Genomic DNA, 26,543 nt, shown 5'->3' on the forward strand with positions numbered 1-26,543 from the left:
AACAATAATAGCAATGATAAAAGGAACATAAGTAGATGGAAGCATGGAGAAAGAAAAAGTAGAAAAGGAAGAAGAAAGGTAAAAGAAAAAGTTGATCATGATGATGATGGATGATGATGAAGAATCTCATCTTTGTTTTGTCAGAAACAGAATTATCAAAATAATAATAAAGCGCAATATACCCAATATTGTGGTTCATGAGATTCTCTTTGAAGTATTCATTTAATTATAAGAAGTCTTACAGATAATGACTACAAGTTGTCAATCTCCTTCACACCCCTCCCCCTTTTTCCCAATGCGGACAGCCCCACTGCTGTCAATTATATTCTCAATCAGAGAGAATGAAGAGAGAGAGAGGGAGAGAGAGAGAGAATATTTGCGCCGAGACAAACATTGTGCGAACTGCTTTGGTACAAGTGGGTCGTGCGCAATTCTAAATTACACAAATGACGCGATTACACGGAGATCAACAGTCTTCGAATCATCTTCATGGATTGCCCGCTGTCAACCGCCTCTCAGCCAATCACGCCACAGTATCCATACCACGTCATGATACATTTGCTTAGCTCATTAGCATATCTGGAGGTAAAAACACCTAGGTAGGGCAGGGCTCATTTTCATAGCGATATTTCGGAGATGCCTGTTTTTCCGGTAAGATTGTATCTCATTCGTTTACAGGACATAAACGCGCTTCATATTAGTCCTCGGCAGGTCATGCGGAGGGATAAAATACGCCGCACTACAGCACATCACCTATCTGTCTCGCGGCCGTAGTTCATACCTCATCAAAGATCATCAACCATTTTCTTGTTGGAATGACTCGAAAATCGTTATAATAAGATTATAATGGGTTATTTTGAAGGGGAAAAAAATGGGAAATGCAGTGTAACAGATGAGCAGAATATATTTATATTTTTAGAGATTGGAAGGAGGACTATCCAGCTGCAGCCGATCATCTTCATCATGGTCATCAGATTCATCATCATCGTCATCACCATCACATTGATCATCATCATCATCGTCGTCGTCGTCTTCACATTCATCATCATTATCAATATCATCGTCATGTTCATCGTTTCATCATGATCACCACCGCCATCATGCACCACCATCATCTTCCAATTCGTCGCCATTAGCATCATCTCATCAACATCATCATCATTCTCATCCTCATCACTACCATCATTAGGCCTATCATCCCATTCATCGCCACCAGCATTATCATCAACGTCATTATCATCATCTCCATGATTATCACCACCATCATCATCAGAAGCACGTTGTCGGTCTCGTGAATTTTTAAGAACTTTTTATCTCTCCGTGTTTTCTAGAACTTGTACTTTTAGTGATCGGCCGGTCTCATATACTTTATCATCGACGTCACCATTCCATCTTTATTACCATTATTATTAACATCATCATCACCAACCAACATTAGCACTACCACTATCATCATCACTTTTATTTACATCATCATCATCATCATTGTTACCTGCACCACCAATATCATCACTAACCACCACCACCACCACCACCACCACCACCACCACTATCATCATCATCATCATCTACAAAAAACCATACTTTTAAAAAATAAGTTACAATCAACTCTTTTATATAGTCATGTACAGTTACATGGTATACGGGAACGCATAATGAAGCGCCACTACTGACCCCCCGCCAAAAAAAAGAAGAAGATTAATGTATACGATTATAATTTCTTTTCAAAATTAGTCATTTACGTCATTACGTATAGTTGAAATAATCATTATAACGGATTCGACACTATGCTTTTATGTCAGGCAATTCCCGGGGCAATTTGTTCCTCTAACTTTGACAGAGAAGATAATAATTATTAATCATCTATACGAGAGGTCGTGGTAATATTTTTCATCCTTTCAAAATAATGCATATATTATAGAAGGTTGTTGCTTGGTTTCTATTTTTCCTTCATTTCTTATTTTGTTCATAATATTACATCACTTGGGTAGGTTTCATTCGTGACAATAGGATATTCCTTACATATCGCGTGTCGATGATGTTCGCTTCTGTCTTTCATGTTTTGATGAATAACTTTAAAGAATCCTTTTGAATCCTCGACAGGAATTTTCGGGAAACATCCAAACCTGGCGGGTCTTTCATTCAAAATACGCTCCAATCAAAACGTGTAAAGCTTAGATCCATTAGTGTCCTCATCGTTCGGCAAACCAAAATCGGGTATTTTGAACCACAAAGAAGAAATATACATGCGATTCAAAATGTCTGCTTTTACGTTAGTAATGGTGATGTATTTTTGTAATTGGAATGACTTAATTTCGTAAATATAGACGTCCTGATGCCCAAATGCTAATCAATAATAATTTATCGGCCAGACATTCATTTTTTCAGTAATATTTTTTTTTTTAGGGGGGGGGGGGGAGGTATTTCGAATTATTTTCAAGTTATAAAAGGGAAACTAACCCCACAGAATAACTTGTTCTTTGTTTTGATAAATTTAGTGCATTCTTGCCCATCAATCTACAAGATTCCTACCAAAGTGTATGAGAAAGGCATAAAGCAAGAATAAAGTACAGTTTCTCGGCAAGACACAGGCGTCGCCATTTTCTTGATTACATGACGCGGAGTCGTTTATCAAATAAATGTATTCAATATAAATTATGGATGATTCCTTCCCAGGTGTTTGTTGTGTTGAAGCATTTCATTCCCCTGCTATTATCCTTTGTACTCCAGTTGCCAGAACGGAAATTGCATAAATAAGTTGTTGCTGTTCTGGGATGAAGGTTTCGCATAAATGAAAAAACAGATTTTTCAACCGCTATACTTTTGGAACTTTTACATAAATGAGTTACACTTATTATTACCCTATTATATATTTTTCACCGAATGTAATTTTACCTTCTCGGCTATGATTTTCCTCATTGAAAAATAAAGGTTTTGTTATTGAATTAAAAAGTTTTTCCAATTAAAGCTTGGTGCATGATATATGTACAACCTCAACTGGTATGTCACATTTTCATGAAAATGGCTGCGCCCATGTCATGCTAAAATGCATAACATCATCCCCCCCCCCCAAAAAAAAAAAAAAAAAAAATTTATACATCTCTTGTACACGTTCGTAAGATTTGTTGTAAATCAAAAAGCAGGAATTCTTCTCGTTTTACAGAATATCACCGAATTTTCACCGAATGTAAGTTTTACCTTCCCGTCTATGATTTTCCCTCATTGAAAAGTAAAGGTTTTGTTATTGAATTAAAAAGTCTTTCCAATTAAAGCTTGGTGCATGATACATGTAGAACCCCAACTGGTACGTCACGTTTTAATAAAAATGGCTGCGCCCCTTAAATGCTAAAAGGCATAACATCATGCCAAGAAATCTTCATTTATATATCTCTTGTACAGGTTCGTAAGATTTGTTGTACATCAAAAGGCAGGAATTCATCTCGTTTTACAGAATATCTACACTTATTGTTTGGGGTTAGTTCCCCTTTAACCTGAAGAGGCTGAGATATTGGCCAAGGAACTCCAAAAACAGCCCTTGTTCATATTTATATAGCCAGCGATCTGTAACGCAAAAAAAAAAAAATCAAAAGTGTATTAATATTCACCCCCTGACTATTTTACATGCAGCAGAAACGGCATTCTCTTTGTATGAATCGTTCGAGTATAGGCCTATATTTCAAGGCATACATATTTATGTTCAATTCCGCTAATTGAATTTCCTTTGAGATATTGAATACGAATTTTTTTCAGAGACCTTTATATCAAAATCTTTATAAATAAAAAGTCTGAATACAGTCAATTTTCTTTCCCATTCTCTAGTCTCCATGGAACATATAAATACAAAACAATCATGACAATCGAACGTACGCGGGAAAGAAGAGGAAATAGATATTTTTCTAAAAGTGGACGGATCATTATGTAGTTATAATTATCACTTAAAATGGCAGTCCAAACAATTATTCATTAAAACTGGTTAATCTGTTAAAACGTTTCGAATGAAAAAAAAAAAAAAAACATCTTGAACGAAACCACAAAAGATAACCATTGTTTTTTTTAATTTCATTTCCATTTACAGGATTATAACATTTTCTTAATTTGCCCCCTCTCTCTTAATTTCCAGGCATATAGTTAAAACGTATAATAGTGTTTGTTTCTTCTCTCTTCCCCTTTTTGTCTGCCTATTTTTCTTCCCCCATCTTTCCCTTCTTTCTTTTCCCTCCTTTCTTTTCCGCCCTCCTTTATTTTGTTTCAAGTTTTATTTTGGAAAAAGGAGAATAATTAAAGAAGAAAAAATAATAAGATGATTATGGAGAAGAAGAAAAAGAAGAAGAAGAAGATTAAGAAAAAGAATAAAAAGAAGAAGAAGAAAAAGAAGAATAAAAAGAAGAATAAAAAGAAGAAGAAAAGGATGAAGATTGAGAAGGAAAAGAAACAAGAAAGGGGGAAGAAGAAGAAGAATAGGAAGAAGATTCAGAATAGTACAGCAAAAGTCGTCAATCGATACCTATTGATCACCGACATGCACTTGTAAACCACTCATAGAATATCTATTTGTAAAGGCTGTCATTTTTGCAAACCTTCAGGCGGTGAGTCGACCAGGTTAATGTCGTCGCGGTATAGCGCCATCTACAGTTTGCTCTGATGTATCAATGCAAGCCTGATCTCGAAAAGTGGACCTAATATCTGCACAGATACACTTTTTGTAATAATCTGAAAATTGCGAAAGAATATCTGATTCTTAAGTTTAACCCTTTTGATACCGAACCTGTCTTACAATCAACCAAGTTTTTCAATAGCATATCAATCTAAATACCCAAGATATAATATTTGTTCAATGAAATGTAATGTATAGCACCTGTAATTATATAGCATAAATGCAGCAGCCGATCTGTATATACATTTTAAATAGAAATTATTTTAAAGATTTATTGACAAGCCTATTTAATTCATCAATTTTTTAAAATCTTAATCTGTTACACTGGTCAGAAGCGGTTCTCTTTACAGTCTTTTTACTTGCATACCAAAACTGGTCTTATCCACATATCAATTGTAAACTCTTATTTTACTGTCAACCATGTTTGAAATTGCGAAAGAATATCTGATTCTTAAGTTTAACCCTTTTGATACCGAACCTGTCTTACAATCAACCAAGTTTTTCAATAGCATATCAATCTAAATACCCAAGATATAATATTTGTTCAATGAAATGTAATGTATAGCACCTGTAATTATATAGCATAAATGCAGCAGCCGATCTGTATATACATTTTAAATAGAAATTATTTTAAAGATTTATTGACAAGCCTATTTAATTCATCAATTTTTTAAAATCTAAATCTGTTACACTGGTCAGAAGCGGTTTTCTTTACAGTCTTTTTACTTGTATACCAAAACTGGTCTTATACACATATTAATTGTAAACTCTTATTTTACTGTCAACCATGTTTCCTTCATTCTTTCCTCCATTCTTGTTTTCATTTATTTTTCTCTTCTTCTTCTTCTTTTTACTTCTTATATATCAATTTCTTTACTGAATGTCTTAACTTTGTATTTACCAAATTATATTCTAATATTTGCCTGTATTTTGTATGCTGTGTTTTTATTTGTAAATTCAAAATGAATAGGCTTTGAGCTGTGCCTTTTTATTTTTTATTGATAAACCTTGATATTCTCAGAACATTTTGTTTATAATTATTCTGTCTATTATGTATAGTTTTATTGGATCAAAGCAGAATCAGTGATTAAACTGATAATTAGTGAAATTTTATTATATAAACAAGGAGATCATACACGTGACTTTTTTCCTGTCACTGTGATGTAAGATAAGTTCTGGGTAAGATAATTCTGAAATCTATAACTGTGAACGGAACAAAGAAACAAATATGAAATTTTCCCAATTTTGAACTGAGCTGGGCACATTTATGGACAATGCCAAATATCCTATTCATATTCTGTGTACAGCTGGAAAAAATGAATCGATGTGTAGGAGACAATTAACAAATTTGCTATTCTAACGAATAAACAGATGGAAAAGTGTTCCATTACATCATAGTCACACAACCATTTCTCAAAATGAGTATTTTCGTGTATTTATATCAGGTCCAAACATCAATATTTTCTTATCCTTGTCCTTCATGGATCAGTAATTTTCTGCCTTCACCCAAAGTCTATTCCTTCTATTTCTCTCTCGTTCCTTTTCTATCCCCATACCTCTTTCATCTCACTCTCTCTCCACTATCGCTATCATCCTTCTCTCTCGACTCTTTTCTCTCTCCCCAAACACCTCTCTTCTCTTTCCCTTCATCTCTCTTCCTTCCACACACACACTCTCTCTCTCTCTCTCTCTCTATCAACTATCTCTATCATCCTTCTCTCTGGACTCTTTCTCTGTCACACGCTTCCTTTCTCTCTCCCCCAAAACCTCTCTTCTCTTTTCCTTCTTCTCTCTCTCCCTTCCACACGCTCTCTCTTCTCTTGTCCTTCTTCTCTCTCCCTTCCACTCTCTCTCTCTCTCTCTCTCTCTCCACTATCTCTACCATCCTTCTCTCTCTCTGTCACACTCTTTCTCTCTCTCTCCCCCCAAACACCTCTCTTCTCTTTTCCCTTTCATCTCTCTCTTCCTTCCAGACACTCACTCTACCCCCCTCTCTCTCTCCACTATCTCTACCATCCTTCTCTCTCTGTCACACTCTTTCTTCCTCTCTCCCCAAACACCTCTCTTCTCTTTTTTTCTTTCATCTCACTCCCTTCCACACACTCACTCTACCCCCTCCCCCCTCTCCACTATTTCTATCATCTTTCTCTCAGGGCTCTTTCTCTGTTACACTCTTTCTTTCTCTCTCCCCCGAAACCTCTCGTCTTTTCCCTCATCTCTCTCCCTTCCACACACTCTTTCTCTCCCCCCCCCCCCTCTCTCTCTCTCTCCACTATCTCTACCATCCTTCTCTCTCTGTCACACTCTTTTTTCTCTCTACCCAAAACACCTCCCTTCTCTTTTCCCTTTCCCCTCATCTCTATTCCCCTTCCACACACACTCTCTGTCTCTCTTTCCGAAGCTTGCTCACTAAAATACTATATCAGTTTAATGAAACTAAAGATAAGAAAGTACTCTCAATGAAAAACTAGATCTTTAATTTAATGTTTTTTTGCAGTAGTATACAAGATTATAACCAAAGGTAGAAAGAACAACAATTCTACATGTCCAATGTTGAAAAAAAATGACTGAGTATAATACATATAATAAAGAACTAAGTCACAGTAATTAAAATCATTAACAAAATATTCAATTGCTGTATAAAAACTGACCATCAGAACAGGCTGAAAAGGTCAGTGAATAATCAATTTTGACAAAGGAAAGTTAACCAGAATATTATAAACATAGAATGTACACAAGTATGCGTGGTAATAAGCATGAAACTGGCATTCCTTTATAATTTTATAACAGATGACAAATACAAAAATTATACTTTTGTACAAGACTTAAACATATGATCAATAAAAAGAAATGGTACTCAAAATTTATCCATGGCAGAAATGTTAAATAATGAAAAGGAAAAGGCAAGAAAAGAAAAGAAAGAAAAAAAAATGAAATTGCAGCCTAAATGTATTAATTGTGATTATACAGGGGACAAATAATCCTAAGTTTTTGTTTAAAGGTTCAATGCTGGTATTGAACTAGTATACAAAACACAAGTTTTAAACATTAGTACTGTCTTCTGTTAAGAGATACATGCATTGCAAATTTGACAACTGAAATTGCAGCCTGGATAGGTATACATGATGAGTTGTGAGCAGACTAGTCGACATTTCAGATTTAGAATTAATTTATCACAATATTCTATATTGCTTAATGACAACAAAAAAACTGAAGAATTTTCAAAATTTGTATTATAATTGAATATATATTTGAAGACCAGTCGTGACATGTCTTGTGGTCTTTCATAAGTAAAAAATTCAATATTCAACACCCTTTTATTCTACTCATCCGAATATAAAAAAAACAGTACGTACAAGTGCATAATTGCAGTTTATGTATAAAGTATATATATATATATATATATATATATATATATAAAATATGAAAAACTTGGAATGTAAATCGTCCCTATTTTCACGAAGTGACGGTAATGAGGAAAATTGCCTTGAATTTGAGTGACGATTTTCCTCACTACCGTCACTTCGTGAAAATAGGGATGAAATGAGTGGCGATAAAATTTAAAGTCAGATAAAAAAAGAAAGAGAAAAAACCCATCAAAACTAAACTTGCATAGAAAAGCATTCAGCATAGTCAAAAGGTGCGAAAAATTGCACAGAAATTATGTACAATTGTGATGAATGCCTTGAATATAAAATGAAGAACATTGATGGTGTTCAACAGGTGAGGAGTGTGCAAAAAAATGAAAGTAAAGGAATGTGGCTTTGCAGTAGAGGACAACTGTGCTGCCTACAGAGAAGCTATATATAGCAGCCACAGCAAACTCTGAGTTAAAGCCAAGATTGAAAAGATTCAACAAAATTATGGAACCGATCTTGTGGTGTTTCCTGGAGTCTGCCAAAAAAAACTGCAGTCCTTAAAAACATCCAGGTGTGTAATTTAGATAAATATGTGATTGATTAACATTCCAAACATTGGTGAAATTCTTCATTGCAAAGCCCCCCTACAACTTACAAGGCAGTTGGATTGCAGAAGAACGTCCACAAACGAGACTTTGTGACATAAACTACATACTGGTACATGTATTATGTCAGATGTCCTCCTTCTGCTAGCTTTTAAAAGATTTCAGGTAAAATTATAATGCAACGTGAATACAATTCCCACCTTTATTTCGATCTTAAATAGTGTATTTCCATAATATGCCTTTAGTTTTCGAAAAACAATAAATGATGTGTGAACTTAATGCTATGGTCACATTAGCCAAAAGTTGCCTGCTCGGCGGCCGAGCGGCGAGTTTTGAACCAATTCTGCCCGGCGGCGGCCGCCCAGGCACCGCTCGTTTTTAGGGCATCGCCCGGTCGCCGCTGAAGTTTTAGCGCGGAGTTAAAATTTGGGCGGCGCCTGCTCACTTTTCACTCGCCGCCCAAAATACGCCCGGTGCCTGGGCAGTCGCCGCCCGGGCACCGACCTAATCGCTGGGCGATGCCTAATTCCAGCAGCGACCGAGCAGGCTACTGATCGGTCGGTCGCTGCTCTGATTTGTGACCATAGCTTTACATATCCTGGGTGTCTGGGTGCGGAGTGGCAAAAGGGGGATGCATGGGAGGAGTATAAGTTGGAAGTGGTGGCAGCGGTTAGGGCTTTATGTAGTTCTGTCAGAGCCCATGCATCTCGCCTGTTTGGGAGTGGCAGAAGAAAGACGTCGTCTGAAGAAGAGGATGGTAGAGACCTCCTATCCAGAGAAACTGCCGGAGAATGTCGAGGAATAGATTTAAACAAAATAATATGCATATAAACATGCATTTTGACATGATCATTGTTGTTCTATATCAAATGTTTATATAAGTTGAATATAGAAACTAAGATTGTAATATATATGTACAGCATATATCGAAATGCAGTGATTTTCACTATATAATTGATCTTGTATCACTGGGACATGTATTTGGCAGAGGGTAGTGTGGTGAAAATCCCTCTGGATCATGATGGTTTAATTTCTATTTCTCAAATTCTTGCTTATAATTGCAGATTCAAATTGGAGAGAATTTTTAATAGTCGATAGCTCCATTGAGTTCCATTGAGTTCCATTGAGCTCCATTGGTAGTTGCCATTGATGGCAAAGTTACCATCAATGGTAAGTTTTACGCAACGAGCCCAGGTCTGATTTTAACAGAGAAGATTCTCAGATTAGAAATAATATGTAACTCATCATAATTGGCTGTTCCTAACCCAATAAAAAAGAAAAGAAAAGTGTTCCGTCTACAGAAATGTAACTTTAAAAAAAAAGGTGTTTATGAAGTTTGTAGTCTATTCTATCACTTTAACTACCAACTTCTGAGGAGGGACCGGTCTGGTTTTCTTTCCTTCCTCATCTTCTAATTCTTCTTTGTCTGCTACCAAGTCTTTATCCGGGTGGACGTCAATTTCTGCTACAGATGAACTCTCTTTCTCGCCATCTTCTTCTTCCATCTTTCCTTCTTCCATCTTTTCTTCTTCTTTCTTTCCTTCTTCCTTTTCATCTTTCTCCTTCCTCTTCCTCTCCAGCTCTTCTTTTATCCTTTTCTTTTCTCGCTTAAATTTCTTCTCTCTCTCTCTCTTTCTGTCTCTCCTCTTCCTCCTTCCTCTTTTCTTTTCTTCTTCCTCCTTCCTCTTATCTTTAATTTTCTGCTTCTTTTTTCCATCATCGTTCGTTTTCTCGAGGTAACGGCAAGAGGAGAGTTGAAAGTTTTAGTACTACGCCTCTCCGCGATGGTTTGGATGATTTCTACCCTAATGTTTTGCCACCTCCAGCCCCCCCCCCCCCCATTGTTTCAAAATTGTAGGACAAAATAAGGGGGAAAAAAAAGGGGGGGGGTATTTCTTCATATAACTTACATTTCATTACAGGCTTGTTACATTAACTTAGCATCCCAATGTCTTGATGAGCTCTAGGTATCTCTCCTTTAATACATGGGCTTCCATTTTGGGTTGGCGCTGGCGTGTGAAAACCCCCTTCTTATTTCCAACAACTCTCGTCGTGCCTAAAAGATAAAAATGGCAGATTTTTAATACACTAAAATGGAAGACGAATACCGTCAGTATTAGTATCTATACAGTTAACGAACTATGATTCATTTAATTGTTTGTGGACAGATTTTTTCAAGTCTTTTCTGGAAAACTTGCAGTGAAACTTTAATATGGTTGGTTATCACTGCAAAGCTCAACCTTTCTGATTGTAATACGAACATTAGCCGAGAATAATTTCATACAAATTTCTCTCACAGTGCAGGTCCATTACCCAAACTCATGATATACCTTAACACACAAATGCCTAAAACATATTGTCTTTTTAAAGACAGAAGGTTATTAACAACGTGCAATTAACTACAATTTTTTAAATATTTAAATCATGATATTATACAATTTTTAAGTGGTTTCAGAATAACAAAAACAAGATATCAAAGCACATTTTTACCTTGCTTTGTATTGAAGTCTGCAAAGTTCCACACCAGTTCCCCAACGAGGAAGTCCTGCCGTAGCTTGTCGAAGGATGTGTGATAGTTTCCCATCATTTCAACCTGATACTCCTCCGTGAACATGACCGCTGGCGACTGTAACGATGATGAAAGTAGGATTTGATTAGACTGTCATAATTCTCTTCATTTATCTACGGCGTATGACCCAGTATACAAATAATACGCAGTAGTGAGGGCATTTATAGTCAGAATTACCCACACAAGGTACCTTGGGAACAGTCTAACACGCCCGAGGCGTATATTCTGTTGAGAGGGATAAGAGAAAGAAATACAAAAGGGAGAGAGAGAGAGAGAGAGAGAGAGAGAGAGAGAGAGAGAGAGAGAGACGAAGCGAGAGGGAGAGAGAGAGAGGGGAAGCAAGAGGGAAGAAAGAGAGAGAGAGAGAGAGTGAGAGAGAAAGAGAGAGACAAGAGAGAGAGAGAGAGAGAGAGAGAGAAAGAGACAGACAGAAAGAAAGACAGACAGAGAAGAGAGAGAATAAATGGAAGAAAGGTGGGAGCACTACATATGAACAGGAATAAAAGAAGAGCATTTGAATAAATGGCAGGAAATTATTACCACAGCAAATATTTCATAAGAATTATCATAATTAATGTTGTCCTATCATGTGCACTGCATTGACATTATTCAAGTTTAACTTATCCCTTTAATTAAGCCTGTATGGAAACCTAAACTGAAATTACTTGGGCATCTTAGCTTTTTATTTGAAACAAAAATCATCTCAATCATCTTAAATTTTGCGGGATTACAAAACATTGGAAGTAATAATGGTTTCTTATTTTCTCTGTTATAGCATGCATTTGGAATCAGTTTGTAGGCACCTACTGCATATCTGAAGTAGGATATGCATACATGCCAACATTTGAAAATCAGAAATCTGTACAAATTATGCTATTTAAAAAAAAAAGAGGAACAATCCTAACTCTCCTATTCAATACTACAGACAAATTTGTACAGGAAGAGGAACACCTGCATTAAAATGATAATTATCTTCTCCCAAAAAGAGGAATGTTCCTCTTTAATCTGAACAGTTGGCATGTATGGATATGTGCTCTGTAAATAATGTTTTCATCATTTAACATTTACCATGTGAAAGCCTGCAATGGTCCCTGCCCCGTATTCAGTCTGTATGACTGGCTTGTTGTAGTAGGCATGCCAGCTCGACAGAAAGTGGTTGACCTGAAGGGTCACAAGCTCAAGATGACCTGGATGATGGTACCAGGAGATGTAGCTATTCAGGCACACTACATCAACAAACTTAGCCTGCAGAATAGTGGGACAATGCAAAGAAAACAAAAATATTTGCATTAAAGACTGTCAATACTACTGCGCAAGAAGGGATTAGACCACCAGGTCACTGGCAGGTGGCTATCTCATCAACTCAGCTCTTAACTAACATACCGGTAATAAAAAAAGAGGATCATGGGGACCAACAGGCACTAATTTGGGAAGTTTTCTATATAGAGGGAGCAAGTAGCTACAAGTAGGACTGTGAGGCTTTAAATTGAAGTATGACAAATCATTGTATGCCCAGAGTAACGACAAAAAATACAATTTTTTCTAAAATTTCTGATTCTTATAATTTGTAGTCAAAATAAAGAAATAATATGGAAAAGTTTAATGTATCACTGATATCACATGTTCTGTACTGAAAACTGAAGAAAGACATTTTTCAATCATACATACACCCAAAATATAATCATTGCATATGTTTCTATACATCCCCTGTGTGTAGAAAATCTATATTGTTATCAATAACAAAGAAAATGAAAGTTTATGGAATTTTGGGTACAGAGCAAATTGGAGAGGAACTCACAAGATATGTCACAGTGTTGCCAATTTGTGTTTGATTGATCACTATTTTGATAAATTCATAAGTTTCTTATTTTTACTAGGAATTTGCTCTAACTTTCACTGACCTGTTCCTCTCATTTATCTGCTACAATTAAAACTAACTTTACAAGGGTGGAAATGCTCTGTTGAGCAAAATAATAAGACAAAATTTCTTTTTAGTTGTAAGTCTTCAACTACAATAATGGTGGAAACTACATCACCGGTTATTATATCAAAAATGATATGACATACTGCACGATCGCTTTCTGGTGTGGGGCTATTTGCAACAAATGTGACAGGTCGATGTGGATCCAACTTTCTTGTGTATGAAATGACACTCCTGTGAACAAAAAAACAAAATAAAAAATAGACATGATTATGGTTCGAGAAACAAGGTCTAATGTTGCTACGATTGCTTAAAGGTTAATGGAAGTGCATTTTGAAATACGGTTCCATAAATCATTTTCAAATACTGATCAAGTATTACATAATTCTCCCTTTAAAGTACACTGTAAATCCATGTACAGAAAAACAAAGGGATCACTATGTATTAGTACAATTATCCACCCTCAGTACCTTTGAAACAGTTTACATACCTGCCGATATTTAAAAATAAGAATTAGGAATCTATGCCTTCGAAAATAAGAAATTTGTACCCTTAACAGGCTTTTGCACATGCAGCGGCAGTGTAACTGGCAAAACGCGGTAAATCTGTACAAAAGAGTGAATACAATTCGCTGCTCGATCATGCAGCCATTCAACGCACGCAATACGTGAACTCTCAAATCACGGCACATGATAAAACAAGCTTAATTTGGCTTTAGCAACAAAATAAAACAACAATGAACAAACACAAACAAACAAACAAAATCAGAATTCAAAACTAGATGGACCTTTGACCGCGCGCAGTCGAAAATGATGCCTCCGCCATGGAGCAAATTTACAAACCAAAACAGAAGCGAGCTATTTTTGCATACATAATGAGTCCTGTGACCTTTGACCTCGGATCTCGCGACCCCAAAATCAAATCAGTTCATTGGCTTTGCAAGATACATACATGACCCAAGTTTGGCAGGAATCCATTAATGGGTTCTTGAGATAACGCGATCACGAGCTATTTCTGCATACATAATGAGTGCTGTGACCTTTGACCTCGGATCTCGCAATCCCAAAATCAAATCAGTTCATTGGCTTTGCAAGGTTCATACATGACCCAGGTTTGGTGGGAATCCATCAATGGGTTCTTGAGATAACGCGATAACAAGCTATTTTTGAATACATAATGAGTCCTGTGTCCTTTGACCTTGAATCTCGCGACCCCAAAATTAAATCAGTTCATTGGCTCTGCAAGATACATACATGACTTAAGTTTGGCAGGAATCCATCAATGGGTTCTTGAGATAACGCGATCACTAGAACGGGACGTACGTACGTATGGTCGGACGGACGGACGGATGGACGGACAACCCGAAAACATAATGCCTCCGGCTACTTTGTAGTGGAGGCATACAAATCTGAATATTCCAAATTTTAAGGTCCTAAAAATCCAGAAAATCAGATTATTCAAGAGGATTGGCAGGTATGAGTTTAAAGATAAAGGTGAATTCTGGTAATGCGATTTCATTGTGAAAGAAAAAGTGTGGAATGGATCAGAAAAAGTTGATCATATAGCATGTAAGTATTAGTGTGTACTGCAAAGTTCTGGAGTCATCAAAATTATCATAAATTCGGCCCAGTCTTGGTAAAGTAACAATCACTGTACACAGAAAGATGTATATGGGACAACCCAAATGGTGTCGGGCTAGTACTACCTAGATTTCCTTATCTTTCTATGCTCATTACTCAGCCAGTATACATTTTCTTCCAAAATTGTTTGGCACATGACATTTATTTGTAATCTCGAACATTCAGTGTAAGTTTTGTTAGATTCTGTGAGAATTCATTTTCTTTTTTTTACCAGAACTCAAGTTTATCTTGAAACAACCTCAGCTTTCGCCCAGGTATTAGACTGTTCGATCAGAAAGTTCATGTAACCAGTGTTGATAATTCTTACTAATGCCTTTACTAATGTATATTCATCATATCATAAGGAACCCCCCTTTGTTGTAAGACCCTTTGAAGAAAGCCAATGAAGAATTTGTTTTGCTCTTCTATAATCCATTTTACAGAAGGATCATCAGAGTGCATTTCTTGTACTTCAAAGGTTACAGAACTCTCAGCATATGTAGGAGTAATGGTTTGGTGACTTACTCAAAGTAAGGTCCAGCTACAGCCAGACTGGACGCTGGCTCGTTGGCTACTGACCACATGACCACCGAGGGGCGGTTCTTATCTCTCCTCACCAGCTCTGCCATGACCTGCTGATGATGCACCAGGGTGGCATTTACAAAATTATTGGCTCTGAAAAATGAGAAATAATAGTTTACATAAATAAGATAAATGCAAATGAATGCAACCAAGCAATGCATGTTCCAAATTCCCTTCATACATGTTGTTCTTGATGTATCATGTGTCGTACAAAATTAAAAGGCAAGCGAAAAAATGATGTGTACATTCTCAAAATCTGATTCAGAATTTAAACTAGATGGAATTCGACTGCGCGCAGTCGAAAATGATGCCTCCGTCATAGAGCAATTTTACAAACCAAAACAGAAGAAATTTTTCAAATTCAAGTTCAATTGTAATCCATTGACAGGTTCTCAGAATATCGTGATTACAAGCAATTTCTCATATACATATATGACCCTTTGATCTTTGACCTCATGACCCTAAAATCTACTCAGTTCATTGGCTCTGCAAGATGTCCTGAGTTAAATAGTAATCCATCTGTCAGTTCTACTGAGAATGCGTTCACAAGCGATTTTTGCATACATAATGAGCCCATGACCTTTGACCTTATGACCCCTAAATCTAATCAGTTCATCGGCTCTGCTAGTAACATATATGACCTAAGTTTGGCGGGAATCCATCAATCGGTTCTTGAGATAACGCGATCACAAGCTGTTTTTGCATACATAATGTGTGCTGTGGCTTTTGACCTTTGACCTCGTGACCCCAAAATCTAATCAGTTCATTGGCTCTGCAAGTAACATACACGACCTAAGTTTGGCAGCAATCCATCAATCGGTTCTTGAGATAACGCGATCACGAGCTGTTTTTGCATACATAATGAGCCCTGTGACCTTTGACCTTTAACATCGTGACCCTAAAATCTAATCAGTTCATTGGCTCTGCAAGATACATACATGACCAAAGTTTGGCAGGAATCCATCAATCGGTTCTTCAGATAACGCGATCACGAGTTGTTTTTGCATACCTAATGAGCCCTGTGACCTTTGACCTTTGACCTCGTGACCCCAAAATCTATTCAGTTCATCGGCTCTGCAAGATACATACATGACCAAAGGTTGGCAGGAATCCATCAATCGGTTCTTCAGATAACGCGATCCCAAGAACGGGACGTACGTACGTACAGACGTACGGACGTACGGACGGACGGACAACCCGAAAACATAATGCCTCCGGCTACTTCATAACGGAGGCATAACAACAAACATTTGAGCAAGCAATCTACTCATTGTATATTATACACAGCTAGGGACTTCTAAAACATTTTTTAAGAGAGTTTGATGTGGTATAAACCAAATAATGAAAAGATTACCACTCCAGGATGTTCTAAACATGGTACCTAGGTGAATCAAAAGTTAAATTTCAATGGATACAATGAAACACCCACTTGATCCATCTGTTTGGGATTAGTAATGCTTTTTATTCACATAAGCCAAATAGCCCCTTCCCCATACATTTGTTTGTATGGGGTGGGGGGGGGGTATTTAACTTCTTTTGTTTGCTTTAAATGGGTCTTCTCTCTACTTTATCACATGAGTTTCATATCGCATGAGTTTATAATACTCTTAATTGACTTTTCTATGGAGCAAGCACGTTGGCAAATTCATGTACAGCTTAAGACTAAATGAATGAAAGCAGTAATTGTTAAACAAAGTCAACCATTGACCACTGACTACTCTCATTGTCATAGGGGTCACTGACCTCTCCTGTGCAAAGGTTCATCTTTTTGCACTCCATGAAAATATATGAACTGCCTACTTTTCTCACTTTCATTACTCCTTTATTTTGTTAAACCATAGTTCTTTCATGAACTGGTTCCTTCTAATAAATCATAACCAACATTCCTTTTATAGTGCATTTCAACTGTTCAACCGTGCAAACCTTCAAAGATCATCAATTGTAAAGACACTCAATAAGGCCTAACTTAATCTGTTGACTACTGAATTCTTTCATTGACATACAAGGCTTCCTACAGGAGTCACTTTCGTCCTGTCCTGTGTGAAAATGGGTTAACCAACCCATTGATAAATGAATCCTCTCACTCCCATAGGCTTCGTACAGGGACCGCCTGCTTCCTGGGGGCCATGGGTTAAAGGGATCTGGTAACTTTGTCTTAGATCCTTTAAAAAAATCCTTGATTTAGCTCATGCTGCCATGATAGTTATAAACCTTCAGGTCAGTTAGGAACCCCATGACTTTTCCAAGCCGATCTTCTGTCTGATAATCAAGATATGTATGATTGAAAATCGAAATCACATTTTGCGTTTGCCAAACGGTTTTCATAACACTATAGTCTATTGGGGAAAACGAGTACCGGTATGGTAAAACCGGTCACTCAAAGGTTTTTACTTTTTTGAGGCACTCCTTAATCACTTTGAAGCACAATTTTTTTAGGGCTTCACTAAAACACCATATCACAGACACTGATAACACGTAGGGCCGTGCATCTCAGATTTAACATTGTTAAATGATCCCTTTAATAGAACTGGAAACTTACGAACGCATCCCGACGGCTGGGCACTCGTCGATCACCACGATGCCATGCCTGTCACAGAGATCCATGATCTCTTCAGAGTATGGGTAATGGCTTGTCCTGAAGGCGTTTGCTCCAAGCCACTTCAAGAGGTTGATGTCCTTGAGGATGAGGGGGTAGTCAACACCTTTCCCTCTTATCTAAACCACACATAACAAGAGATACAGATTGTTGGATACATGCTCTGGCAAAAACAGCTCCACACTATATTTCCCTACATAAAGGAAATTCTGTCATTTTCATTCTAGATCAAACACTTTACCTTACCCTAAACCTATCTTCAAACAGAATTGCTACCTTGTCCCTTTTCTTGTTGTTGAAATAAAGCCTGGTTGAATTGTAACTGGAACAAACGTCAGATTACCAAAATTCATGTCTCCAAAAAAAAACATTATAAGGAAACCAGGCAATTATCAAGAGTCAACAAATAATACATTATGATAGAGAGTAAAATGGGACTTCAGAATTGTAGAGTAGCGTTTGGACAGAATTCATTTAGAACTTTTGTCTAGTACTCTTCAGATATACTGGAAGAACGGGACGGGACTGCAGAAACCCAAGACCGAAACTATAGGATTATCAAGGAAAGATGAAAACACTGAAAGGCTTTGAAATGATGGGATGCTAGCCTCACAATTAGCCTTCAGAGACAGTAATAGCAGTGTAGAGGTGTTGTTGTTGTTGTTGTTGTCTAGCGGATAGTTTTCCAGACTGCCAACCACAAGGTACAGGGTTCAAATCCCTGCCAAAGCACCAACATCCTTTGGCAAGACATTAATCTATATTTGCCACTCTCCACTCAGGTAAAGTGTAATAACTCTGCTCTGATAATGGCTGCTAGAGCTAGAGAAAGGGTAATCATTTCCAAAGCTCTTTGAGGAAGTTATATCATATTATTACCCGTATCAGACATCTGAGCTGGTCATTTACAAAACCGTATTGCCCTAGTTTTCACCAGCAGTGGGAACGGAGGGGTATATTCTTTGTATTTTCCTTGGTCTCCCTGCGCGTATTGACTTTGCGTGTAGAGACGAGTGAAAATATACCTTGGTATTTTCCACGGTCTCGCATTTTCATTGCGCATCTATTAATATTATGCGTACGAGAACCTGCGCACTATGCGCGCACTCTATTGTGACGTAATAATCACACCAAATACACACTGTTTGTAGTGTATCGAAAATTTTGTCAAGCACTGGATGCACAGTGTTGGTTTGACAAAGTTTGTTCAGTTCTTGAGATTGTCATGGTGGATGTCTGTATTTGCTCTAGATGTCTGATTTGGATAACAATAAAAATATTGACTGGCTTTAGTTTCGGGGGATATCAGAAATATTGACCGCGCTAAGACCATATTGCCCTCGTCTTTCGACTCGGGGCAATATGATCTGAGCTTGGTCAATATTTCTGATATACCCCTCAAGGCCAGTCAATATTATATAAATATACTATGCACTATACAGGAACAGAATATTATTATCATTATTACATTCTTACATCTGCATCTTCATGTTTGTTGACACCATGGAAGTAGAACGGTTGATTGTTGATGAGGAATTGCTTGTTTGTGACTCTCACTGTGCGGATACCAACGGGGAGACGATAGACATCAGTTGTGCCCTCGAAGGAAACTGAAACCTTGAAACAAGGAAGAGAAAGGAGAGACAAAACAGAAGTTATGAATTCAGTTGGAAATCAAAACAATAGTGATGTACACTAAGAGGTTTTTGATGCATATGAGATCCCTAATATTATCACTGGACACCAAGAACATTGGAAATTAAGCAGAGACTCCATCCCACACCTTAGAAATGTCAATTTGGATTCTTAGGGCAAATGGTTAGTGCAAGTGGTTTAGTGCAAAGCCCTAGCTGTCTTCTTTGTTAAAAGAAAGAACAAAACAAGTGAAAGAATCAATCCTCCCTCATATCTTGTATTTATAAGGAATTCAAATTTCCAGTGCAGAAACAAGAACTGGTATGCCCATGATTCTCTTTTAAATTTTAGAGGTACTTCAGTTTTCCCCATGCATGCTATCAGACTTTTATATAATTAACTTCCTTTTCAAAACGCACACCTCCTAATCTACATGGTAAATATATGTTCACTAAGTGTAACATGAGAGCAATACGTATAAACAAACTATAGCACCATTATTGAAAACAATACTTGACATAATGAAACATGACCACCAAACAAATTCATCACTCTTCTGGGATAATGGCAGGACTTGAATTTAATATTATTCAAAACATTATTTTCAGTGGAGCATGGGTCCATCTATAGAGGGGGAACTGACATTTTAAAAGGGAAAGGGGCAAAGATATGCAGTATAATTAATACAGCCCTATACAACTAATGTAGATTGTGGGAGGTTGTTCTTTTCACACTGTCATTGCCTTGCCTTTCCCTCTCCCATTTCTTTCTTTTCTCCGGGCCATTTTTCATCCTACAATTAGGGGAAATGTGCACCCCCTCCCCCCTGTGGCTACTCCATTGATCATGACATTTTCCTACCTTGAGTGTGTAGAGATAGGCGGAGTCATTGTGCATAGTGTAGGGCCACCACAGATTGGCCTCACTGACCACTAGTAGCCCATTCATCTTGGTACTCGAAGCTACTACAAGACCTGCCCTGTCCAGTAGGTCTACAACAGCTACCACTTTCGATGATGGGGCGCCACCAACCGTAATGTTGAAAATCACATGACCTGCAAGCCATGAGTACAAAGAAAATTGATATCATCTTTGTTTGTTAAATATTAAAAAGTATTGGAACTGCATTTAAAGTAATGAAGATATTGACTAATAATAATATGTATTTTCATTGTTTACCTGAATACAGAAAATGTTCCATAATATGAAACTTCAGTATTTGTGAATCTGTTTTGAATTTCACAAATGAAGGAAATTCAAACTATTGTAATAAACATTAAACCTTTGACTACTGAATTATCTCATACAGACCACCAGGTTAATGCAGGCAATGGATGAACTGTGTTCAATTGAATCCACCTCGAGTAACAAATTATAATGATACTAAAATTAGCTACATTTATATTGCACAGGTATCCCACCCAGGGGATGCTCAAGGCGACTACAAAGTAATATTATTATCCCGGCTTTAGCCCAGCTCAGGGATTCCAGTGGCAATTGTCTCTAGGGCTGGATAAAAAAGTGCTGTTAGCGGTGATGAACATTCGAACACAGCTAGCTAGCTGTGCGTATAATTCGCTTAGCTTCGGCTGCTGAAGGTTAGCTCACACAGCTAGGCACATGCACCGCATGCATGCTTGAGCAATTTTAACAAATCATTCGTATCTGCCGCACAATACAATATACAAACCACATGGTAGTATACTTAAAATCACAATTCGAAGACTATTCATGTTTTTTATTCTGGATCATTCATATTATAACTGATTGATACACATCTATTTGACAACCAAAATTAATCAAAAAGCCAGAATTTCTGCAATTGCCGGAAAACTGATATTCCTGCCAGCTGCTTTAAGGCATTAAAAGTTTTCAAGGAATAAATTCCTACTAGGTGCCAATATCACACATGGCTAGAGAGTTGCAAATGTAGATTAATGTCTTGCCAAAGGACACTAGTGCCGCAGCAGGACTTGAACCACGAACCATGTGATCCACAGTCTGGTGACATATCCACTAGACCACGACACCTCTACGAAACAGTTAATACAGTATCAAACAGAGTATAATCATCAAGTCCTGATGGACAACTTTTTTGGCTCTTGAACTTCATGCTTCGCTGCGGGAACATGCTTCTTTTTCTTTCAATATCGACTCCTACTATCAATGGGTAGATTAAAAACATGCCTAACTAAAGCAAACATGTCCTACCTGTCGTTCCTGTGAAGTTTGTGACAACATCAATGTCATCTACGTAACCTTTGGGAGTCGTGTAGAGTTTGACAGATCTCTGGATTCCAGCATAGTTGAAGAAGTCAAACGAGTATTCCTGCTCAAAATAATTGGGTGGATACCTAGAGAAAAAGCCAAACAAAATAAATAAAGAGAAGAAAGTTAATGAAGTCGTAGAGTGCATAACTACCATTGTAGCTCTGAATCCAAACAGGTCTCAAACTGGCCATACTTGGGTCTTGGGAATAGCCAGATATAAACTAGCCTAGACCAAAAATAATGTCAACAAGGAAACGGAGCTCTAAATAAATTAAATCTTTAAAAAAAAAAATTATTATTTGCCCACATTTGTCATCTAGATAGTGTTCCTTGTCAATATATTTTTATACATTATATATGTCTGCCAAGAGTATTGTATTACCGGTACACATTACGAAGATCTCTACAGAAAGGACCAGACATTTAGTGGTGTCAAAAAGATCATGATGGATTTCACACTCCCAACTTTTTATTTGGGTAGGGAGGTACATTACTTGGTGCAAGCCACACACTTTTATGATATGTGGACAAGTCCAAAATTTGGGGTATTTATTTTGTGACATTAACAAGTATTGTGTAATAATCATCATGATTGACACTATAAAACATACTTTTGCTTGATAATTAATCTGACTATCTAAAGTTTGAATATGGGCTCAACACAACCTTCAGGCAAATGAAAATCAGAGATGTAGTCAAATAGGACAAGATGCCTTGGACTTGTCCACATATTCCCTAAGGCCTAAGGCCCGTATTCTGAAGTCATGTTTAGTTAAACCCAGGTTTAGAAATGCTTAGAAACATAATGTTAAACCTAGGTTTAAATCTGAGAGTTAGGGGAGGCTTAGACTAGACTTATACCTAGGTTTAAAGTTAAACCTGACTTCAGAATACGGGCTATGAACTTACATTGTGAGGTCATCGTAGTGTGTTATCGTCCCTGGTGGCAGAGTATTAGGGGTCAAGGTATTATTCACAGCAACTGTAATTCGGTTGAGCTGTCCAAAGTGCAGAAGAGATGTTACCTCTACTTCAAATGGAAGATGCCCACCCGAATGCCTAACCACTTCTTGGGAGTTGAACCACTGTGGCAAATGAGGGAGAGAAAGGACATTTGTCAAAAGGCGATCTAACTTTGATATCAAATCACTTTGAAGGAAAGCTGAAAAATCAGTGGCATAGATTGCTTAGAGCTGAATGAAAGTATACAGACATTTTACATTGGCAACTGTAGGACAACAAACATATGAGAAAATAACCCCCTTTTGCTGATTCTACACAACTTGATAAGACTCCAAATGAAACCGACCATCAAATTGCTAAAGAGTTAAATTACCAATTAGCTTTGGGTGTGGATATCTAAATTTAAATAACTATTAGTCATGTTTTTCTCCCTGATTCTTCCTGATATACATGCCTTTTTAAAATTCTTAAACAAAGAAAGATTGTATCTGATTTAAGGTCTTGGATCTCTTTAATGTTATTGGTTTGTCTTCCTATGCTAAGCAATTTCTTTAAATCAATTAAACGCATAAAGAAGGAATAACAATCTACCAGAACATGTAAGCACTATCCAATTTGTTCCAACACACAAAGTGACTAACTTTTCACTTATATAAATTTAATATGAATCCAATTCAATACTTTGAATTCTCTTTAGCATGCTATGACAGAAAACATGGCACGTACAACAATAGTTTCATAATGGGCACTTTCAAACCGTAGCACCATCCTCTGACCGTTCTTGCTCCAAGACCTTGGAGGGTAGAACTCTTTCTCATACCAAGCCCAGCCTACAAAATCCCTGAGTGAGCGATCTTGGGTGATGTCGTTGTAGCTGGATGGTACTGGCATATCTATCACCGGTCCAGACTAATTGGAAGTTGGGGGAGAAAAGAAAAATTAATAACTTTGGTGTTTGCAATACAACCTTGAATTATTCCTTGCGGAGTTTGTTATTGCACTACTGAAGGAAACTAGATGGATGTTCGACTGCATGCATAGAGCGTTTTTACAAACCAAAACAGAAGCAATTAAAAAAATTCAAGTTTGATTGTAATCCATTAACAAGTCTCAGAATATCGTGACTAGCTATTTTTCATTTACATGTATGACCCTTTAAACTTTGACCTCATGACCCTAATAATAATAATAGTATTCTGCTTTTATAAAGCGCCCAATACATTGATACAACGATGTACCTAATGTAAGCGCTTCATCTATATATTATTATCTAATCTAATCAGTTCATTGGCAGGTACATACATGTCCCGAGTTTGATAGTAATCCATCTGTCAGCATTGACAATGCGTTCACAAGCTAATTTTGCATACATAAGGAGCCCCGAGCTACGAGTTCGTAATGACATGCACAGTTTTTTCGTTATAATCATTTTGCCTTCGGCGTAGACTAGAAGGGATGAGATTTAGATGACGTCATGCGCAGCGAGAGTTTAAACTACCGCTGCAAGATTTTTATCATGGATGTCAATTTTGACCCATAATTTCCTAAAAAGGGACCATTAAACAGATTATTTCAGTCAAGTTGGTAAGTGGAACTGAAGTAGTTAAGCCTATACATTAATTGTCAAAATAAGATGCACCGGATATACATCCTGTGAAATATGGAATTTGGCCGGTAGTTTTGCCAAGTTTGGTGTAAAGAAACGTTACACCGTACGTGAACACTAAAGCGTATGGGCCTGTTCTGTCTCTAAAGAGAGAGCCGACCCTTCCCAAATGAGAGGCTAACGAACGAAAGAGACAGAAAAATTTGGTCTAGATACATACATGACCCAAGTTTGGCGGTAAACGATCAATTGGTTCTTGAGATAACGTAAGAATGGGACGTACAGATGGACAACCAGAAAACATATTGTCTCCGAGCTGAGGCAAAAAAATATAGACCTAACGAACGAAAGAGACAGAATTTTCGGTCTAGGCTAGTCAAACAGATTTCAACTGCTGGTATACCGTCTATAGACTCTTTCTAATAATGGTCTAATTGGTATATGGCCTAGACTACTTGTGATTTATTGGCTTTCACTTATGTAAGTGAGATCTTAGGTCCTCTTGAATTGCAGTCTAATTGTAGACTCTATACTGTGTAACATTATTGTGAGCCTACAATACCTCTCTCAGCGGCCGAGACCACCATTGACCGTCAAACCCGGCAGACCGCCCGGGCGAGTCATCGGCGCGAAACGCCCACACTCCATCCAGCGACCTAACTTCGCGAGATTCTGAATCTTGCAAAGACAACATTCCCCCTTTAATTTCATCTTTGGCTTCAGCTCCGACTGTCAGGATAAGAAGGGGTAATATGGAGTATACAAACGTCATAATTACTAAAATACAGTGAATATATTAAAATTTCAGAACAAGACACGTCGTAGCTCAAAAGAAGACGGAAAACTAGTGTAGTGGAGATAAATGTTTATATATCACGTGACATATCACCTGATCATGAGATTCAATAAAGGTGTACGCCATATAGAGATATATACTTAATTAAGTATATATCTCTATGGTGTACGCATACTTCGTAGTCGTTGGCTCTAGCGCCCCCAGAGCATGGGCGTCAATCCATTTTAGACCGTGGGGGGGGGGGGGGGGGACACAAGTTCAGACAGGGCGCACAGTGGGACAGGGAGGGACCAAAGTGCGCCAAAACTATTTTTGGGTGATTTATTTTTTTCTATTTTTTTCTTGCCCAGTTGAAAGGTAATACATAGAGGAATACCTCAGTGAAATATTTAATTCCGGTATGCACAATAAGGGTATAAATTTACTACTTCAAACAGCAAAATCCTACATATTCACAGTTTTAGTGCAAAAGTGACCTATTTTATAAATCTTTCAAATCAACATGAAGTTTTAAAGTTATTGATATGAAATTGCTCTCACATATTCCTGATAGTTCATTTCGTTGAATGAATGGGTTAAAATTAATAGAAACACAATCTTCATGATATATTATAGGGTAATTCACTGAAAATGGACTAATTATCCATGTTTTTTTTATAAATCCAGAAGAAATGTTTAGATCTCCGCGGTGTACCGCTTAAATTTTAATACCACCCTTTCCTCTGATGTCTAAGCTTCAAGTTGATACCAAATTTGGCTGCCCAAACTTGCCCATTGCTATGTTAGAGCCGATTTCCCTTGCCACATTGCCCCGAAAATGTGGGTTTTTGGGGTCCGCGGATGATTCATGAAGGATTCGTGGTCATAAATCACGGCGCGAGGGGGCGCGTGACACTTGTTCTGACACCGCAGACCAAAATAAACACATTTTTCGGGGCAATGTTGCAAGGAAAACAGCTCTAACATAATAACGGGCGGCAGAATCGGGCAGCCAAATCTGGTATCAACTTAAAGCTTAGACATCAGAGAAAATGTTGGTAATACAATTTAAGCGAAAATCCCTGGAAATCTAAACATTTCCTCTGGATTTATAAAAAAGAAATCCCCAAACATGAGTTTTGGCGCACTTTGGTCCCTCCCTGGCCCACTGTGGGGCGGCGCCAGGTTATTTTGTGAGGGGGGCGAATGGGCGCGCGACGCAGGGGGGGGGGGGGGGGGGTGTCTGACTATGTGCCCCCTAAGAAGGTCAAGAATTTTTTTTAAATTGATGCTTAAAATAATAGCTCGTTTTGGAGCATACTTTTTGCCAAATTAAAAAGAAAACAGTAGAACGCAGGGAATGTCTGAGGGGGGATGTGCCCCCCTCA

At 37.6% G+C, this 26,543-nt stretch overlaps 1 protein-coding gene across 1 annotated transcript; it reads right to left on the minus strand.

Annotated features, from left to right (window-relative positions):
* Positions 1-9,137: 9,137 nt before the first annotated feature.
* On the minus strand, positions 9,138-25,237 carry LOC575689 (beta-glucuronidase). The gene is made up of 13 exons (XM_776075.5): positions 24,943-25,237; positions 23,501-23,683; positions 22,721-22,896; positions 21,752-21,894; positions 20,402-20,595; positions 19,382-19,522; positions 17,849-18,024; positions 15,253-15,402; positions 13,255-13,342; positions 12,256-12,432; positions 11,109-11,244; positions 10,529-10,674; positions 9,138-9,399 (listed from the first exon to the last, which is right to left on the minus strand). The coding sequence occupies exons 1-12, from the start codon at positions 25,150-25,152 to the stop codon at positions 10,556-10,558; spliced, it is 1,893 nt and encodes a 630-aa protein (XP_781168.2). The 5' UTR covers positions 25,153-25,237; the 3' UTR covers positions 9,138-9,399; positions 10,529-10,555.
* Between the last annotated feature and the right edge of the window lie 1,306 nt (positions 25,238-26,543).

The sequence above is a fragment of the Strongylocentrotus purpuratus genome, unplaced genomic scaffold, assembly GCF_000002235.5.
Source record: "Strongylocentrotus purpuratus isolate Spur 01 unplaced genomic scaffold, Spur_5.0 spur5_scaffold_6, whole genome shotgun sequence".
Lineage (NCBI taxonomy): Eukaryota > Metazoa > Echinodermata > Echinoidea > Camarodonta > Strongylocentrotidae > Strongylocentrotus > Strongylocentrotus purpuratus.

Excerpts from the sequence above, each read along its gene's own strand:
- LOC575689 (XM_776075.5), bottom strand. The coding sequence starts at position 25,152 with ATGACGTTTGTATACTCCATATTACCCCTTCTTATCCTGACAGTCGGA. Across the intron at positions 19,523-20,401 it reads CCTATCTCTACACACTCAAG|GTTTCAGTTTCCTTCGAGGG; the intron begins GTAGGAAAATGT and ends CCTTGTTTCAAG. Across the intron at positions 13,343-15,252 it reads GTAGCTGGACCTTACTTTGA|GAGTGTCATTTCATACACAA; the intron begins GTAAGTCACCAA and ends TTTTGTTCACAG.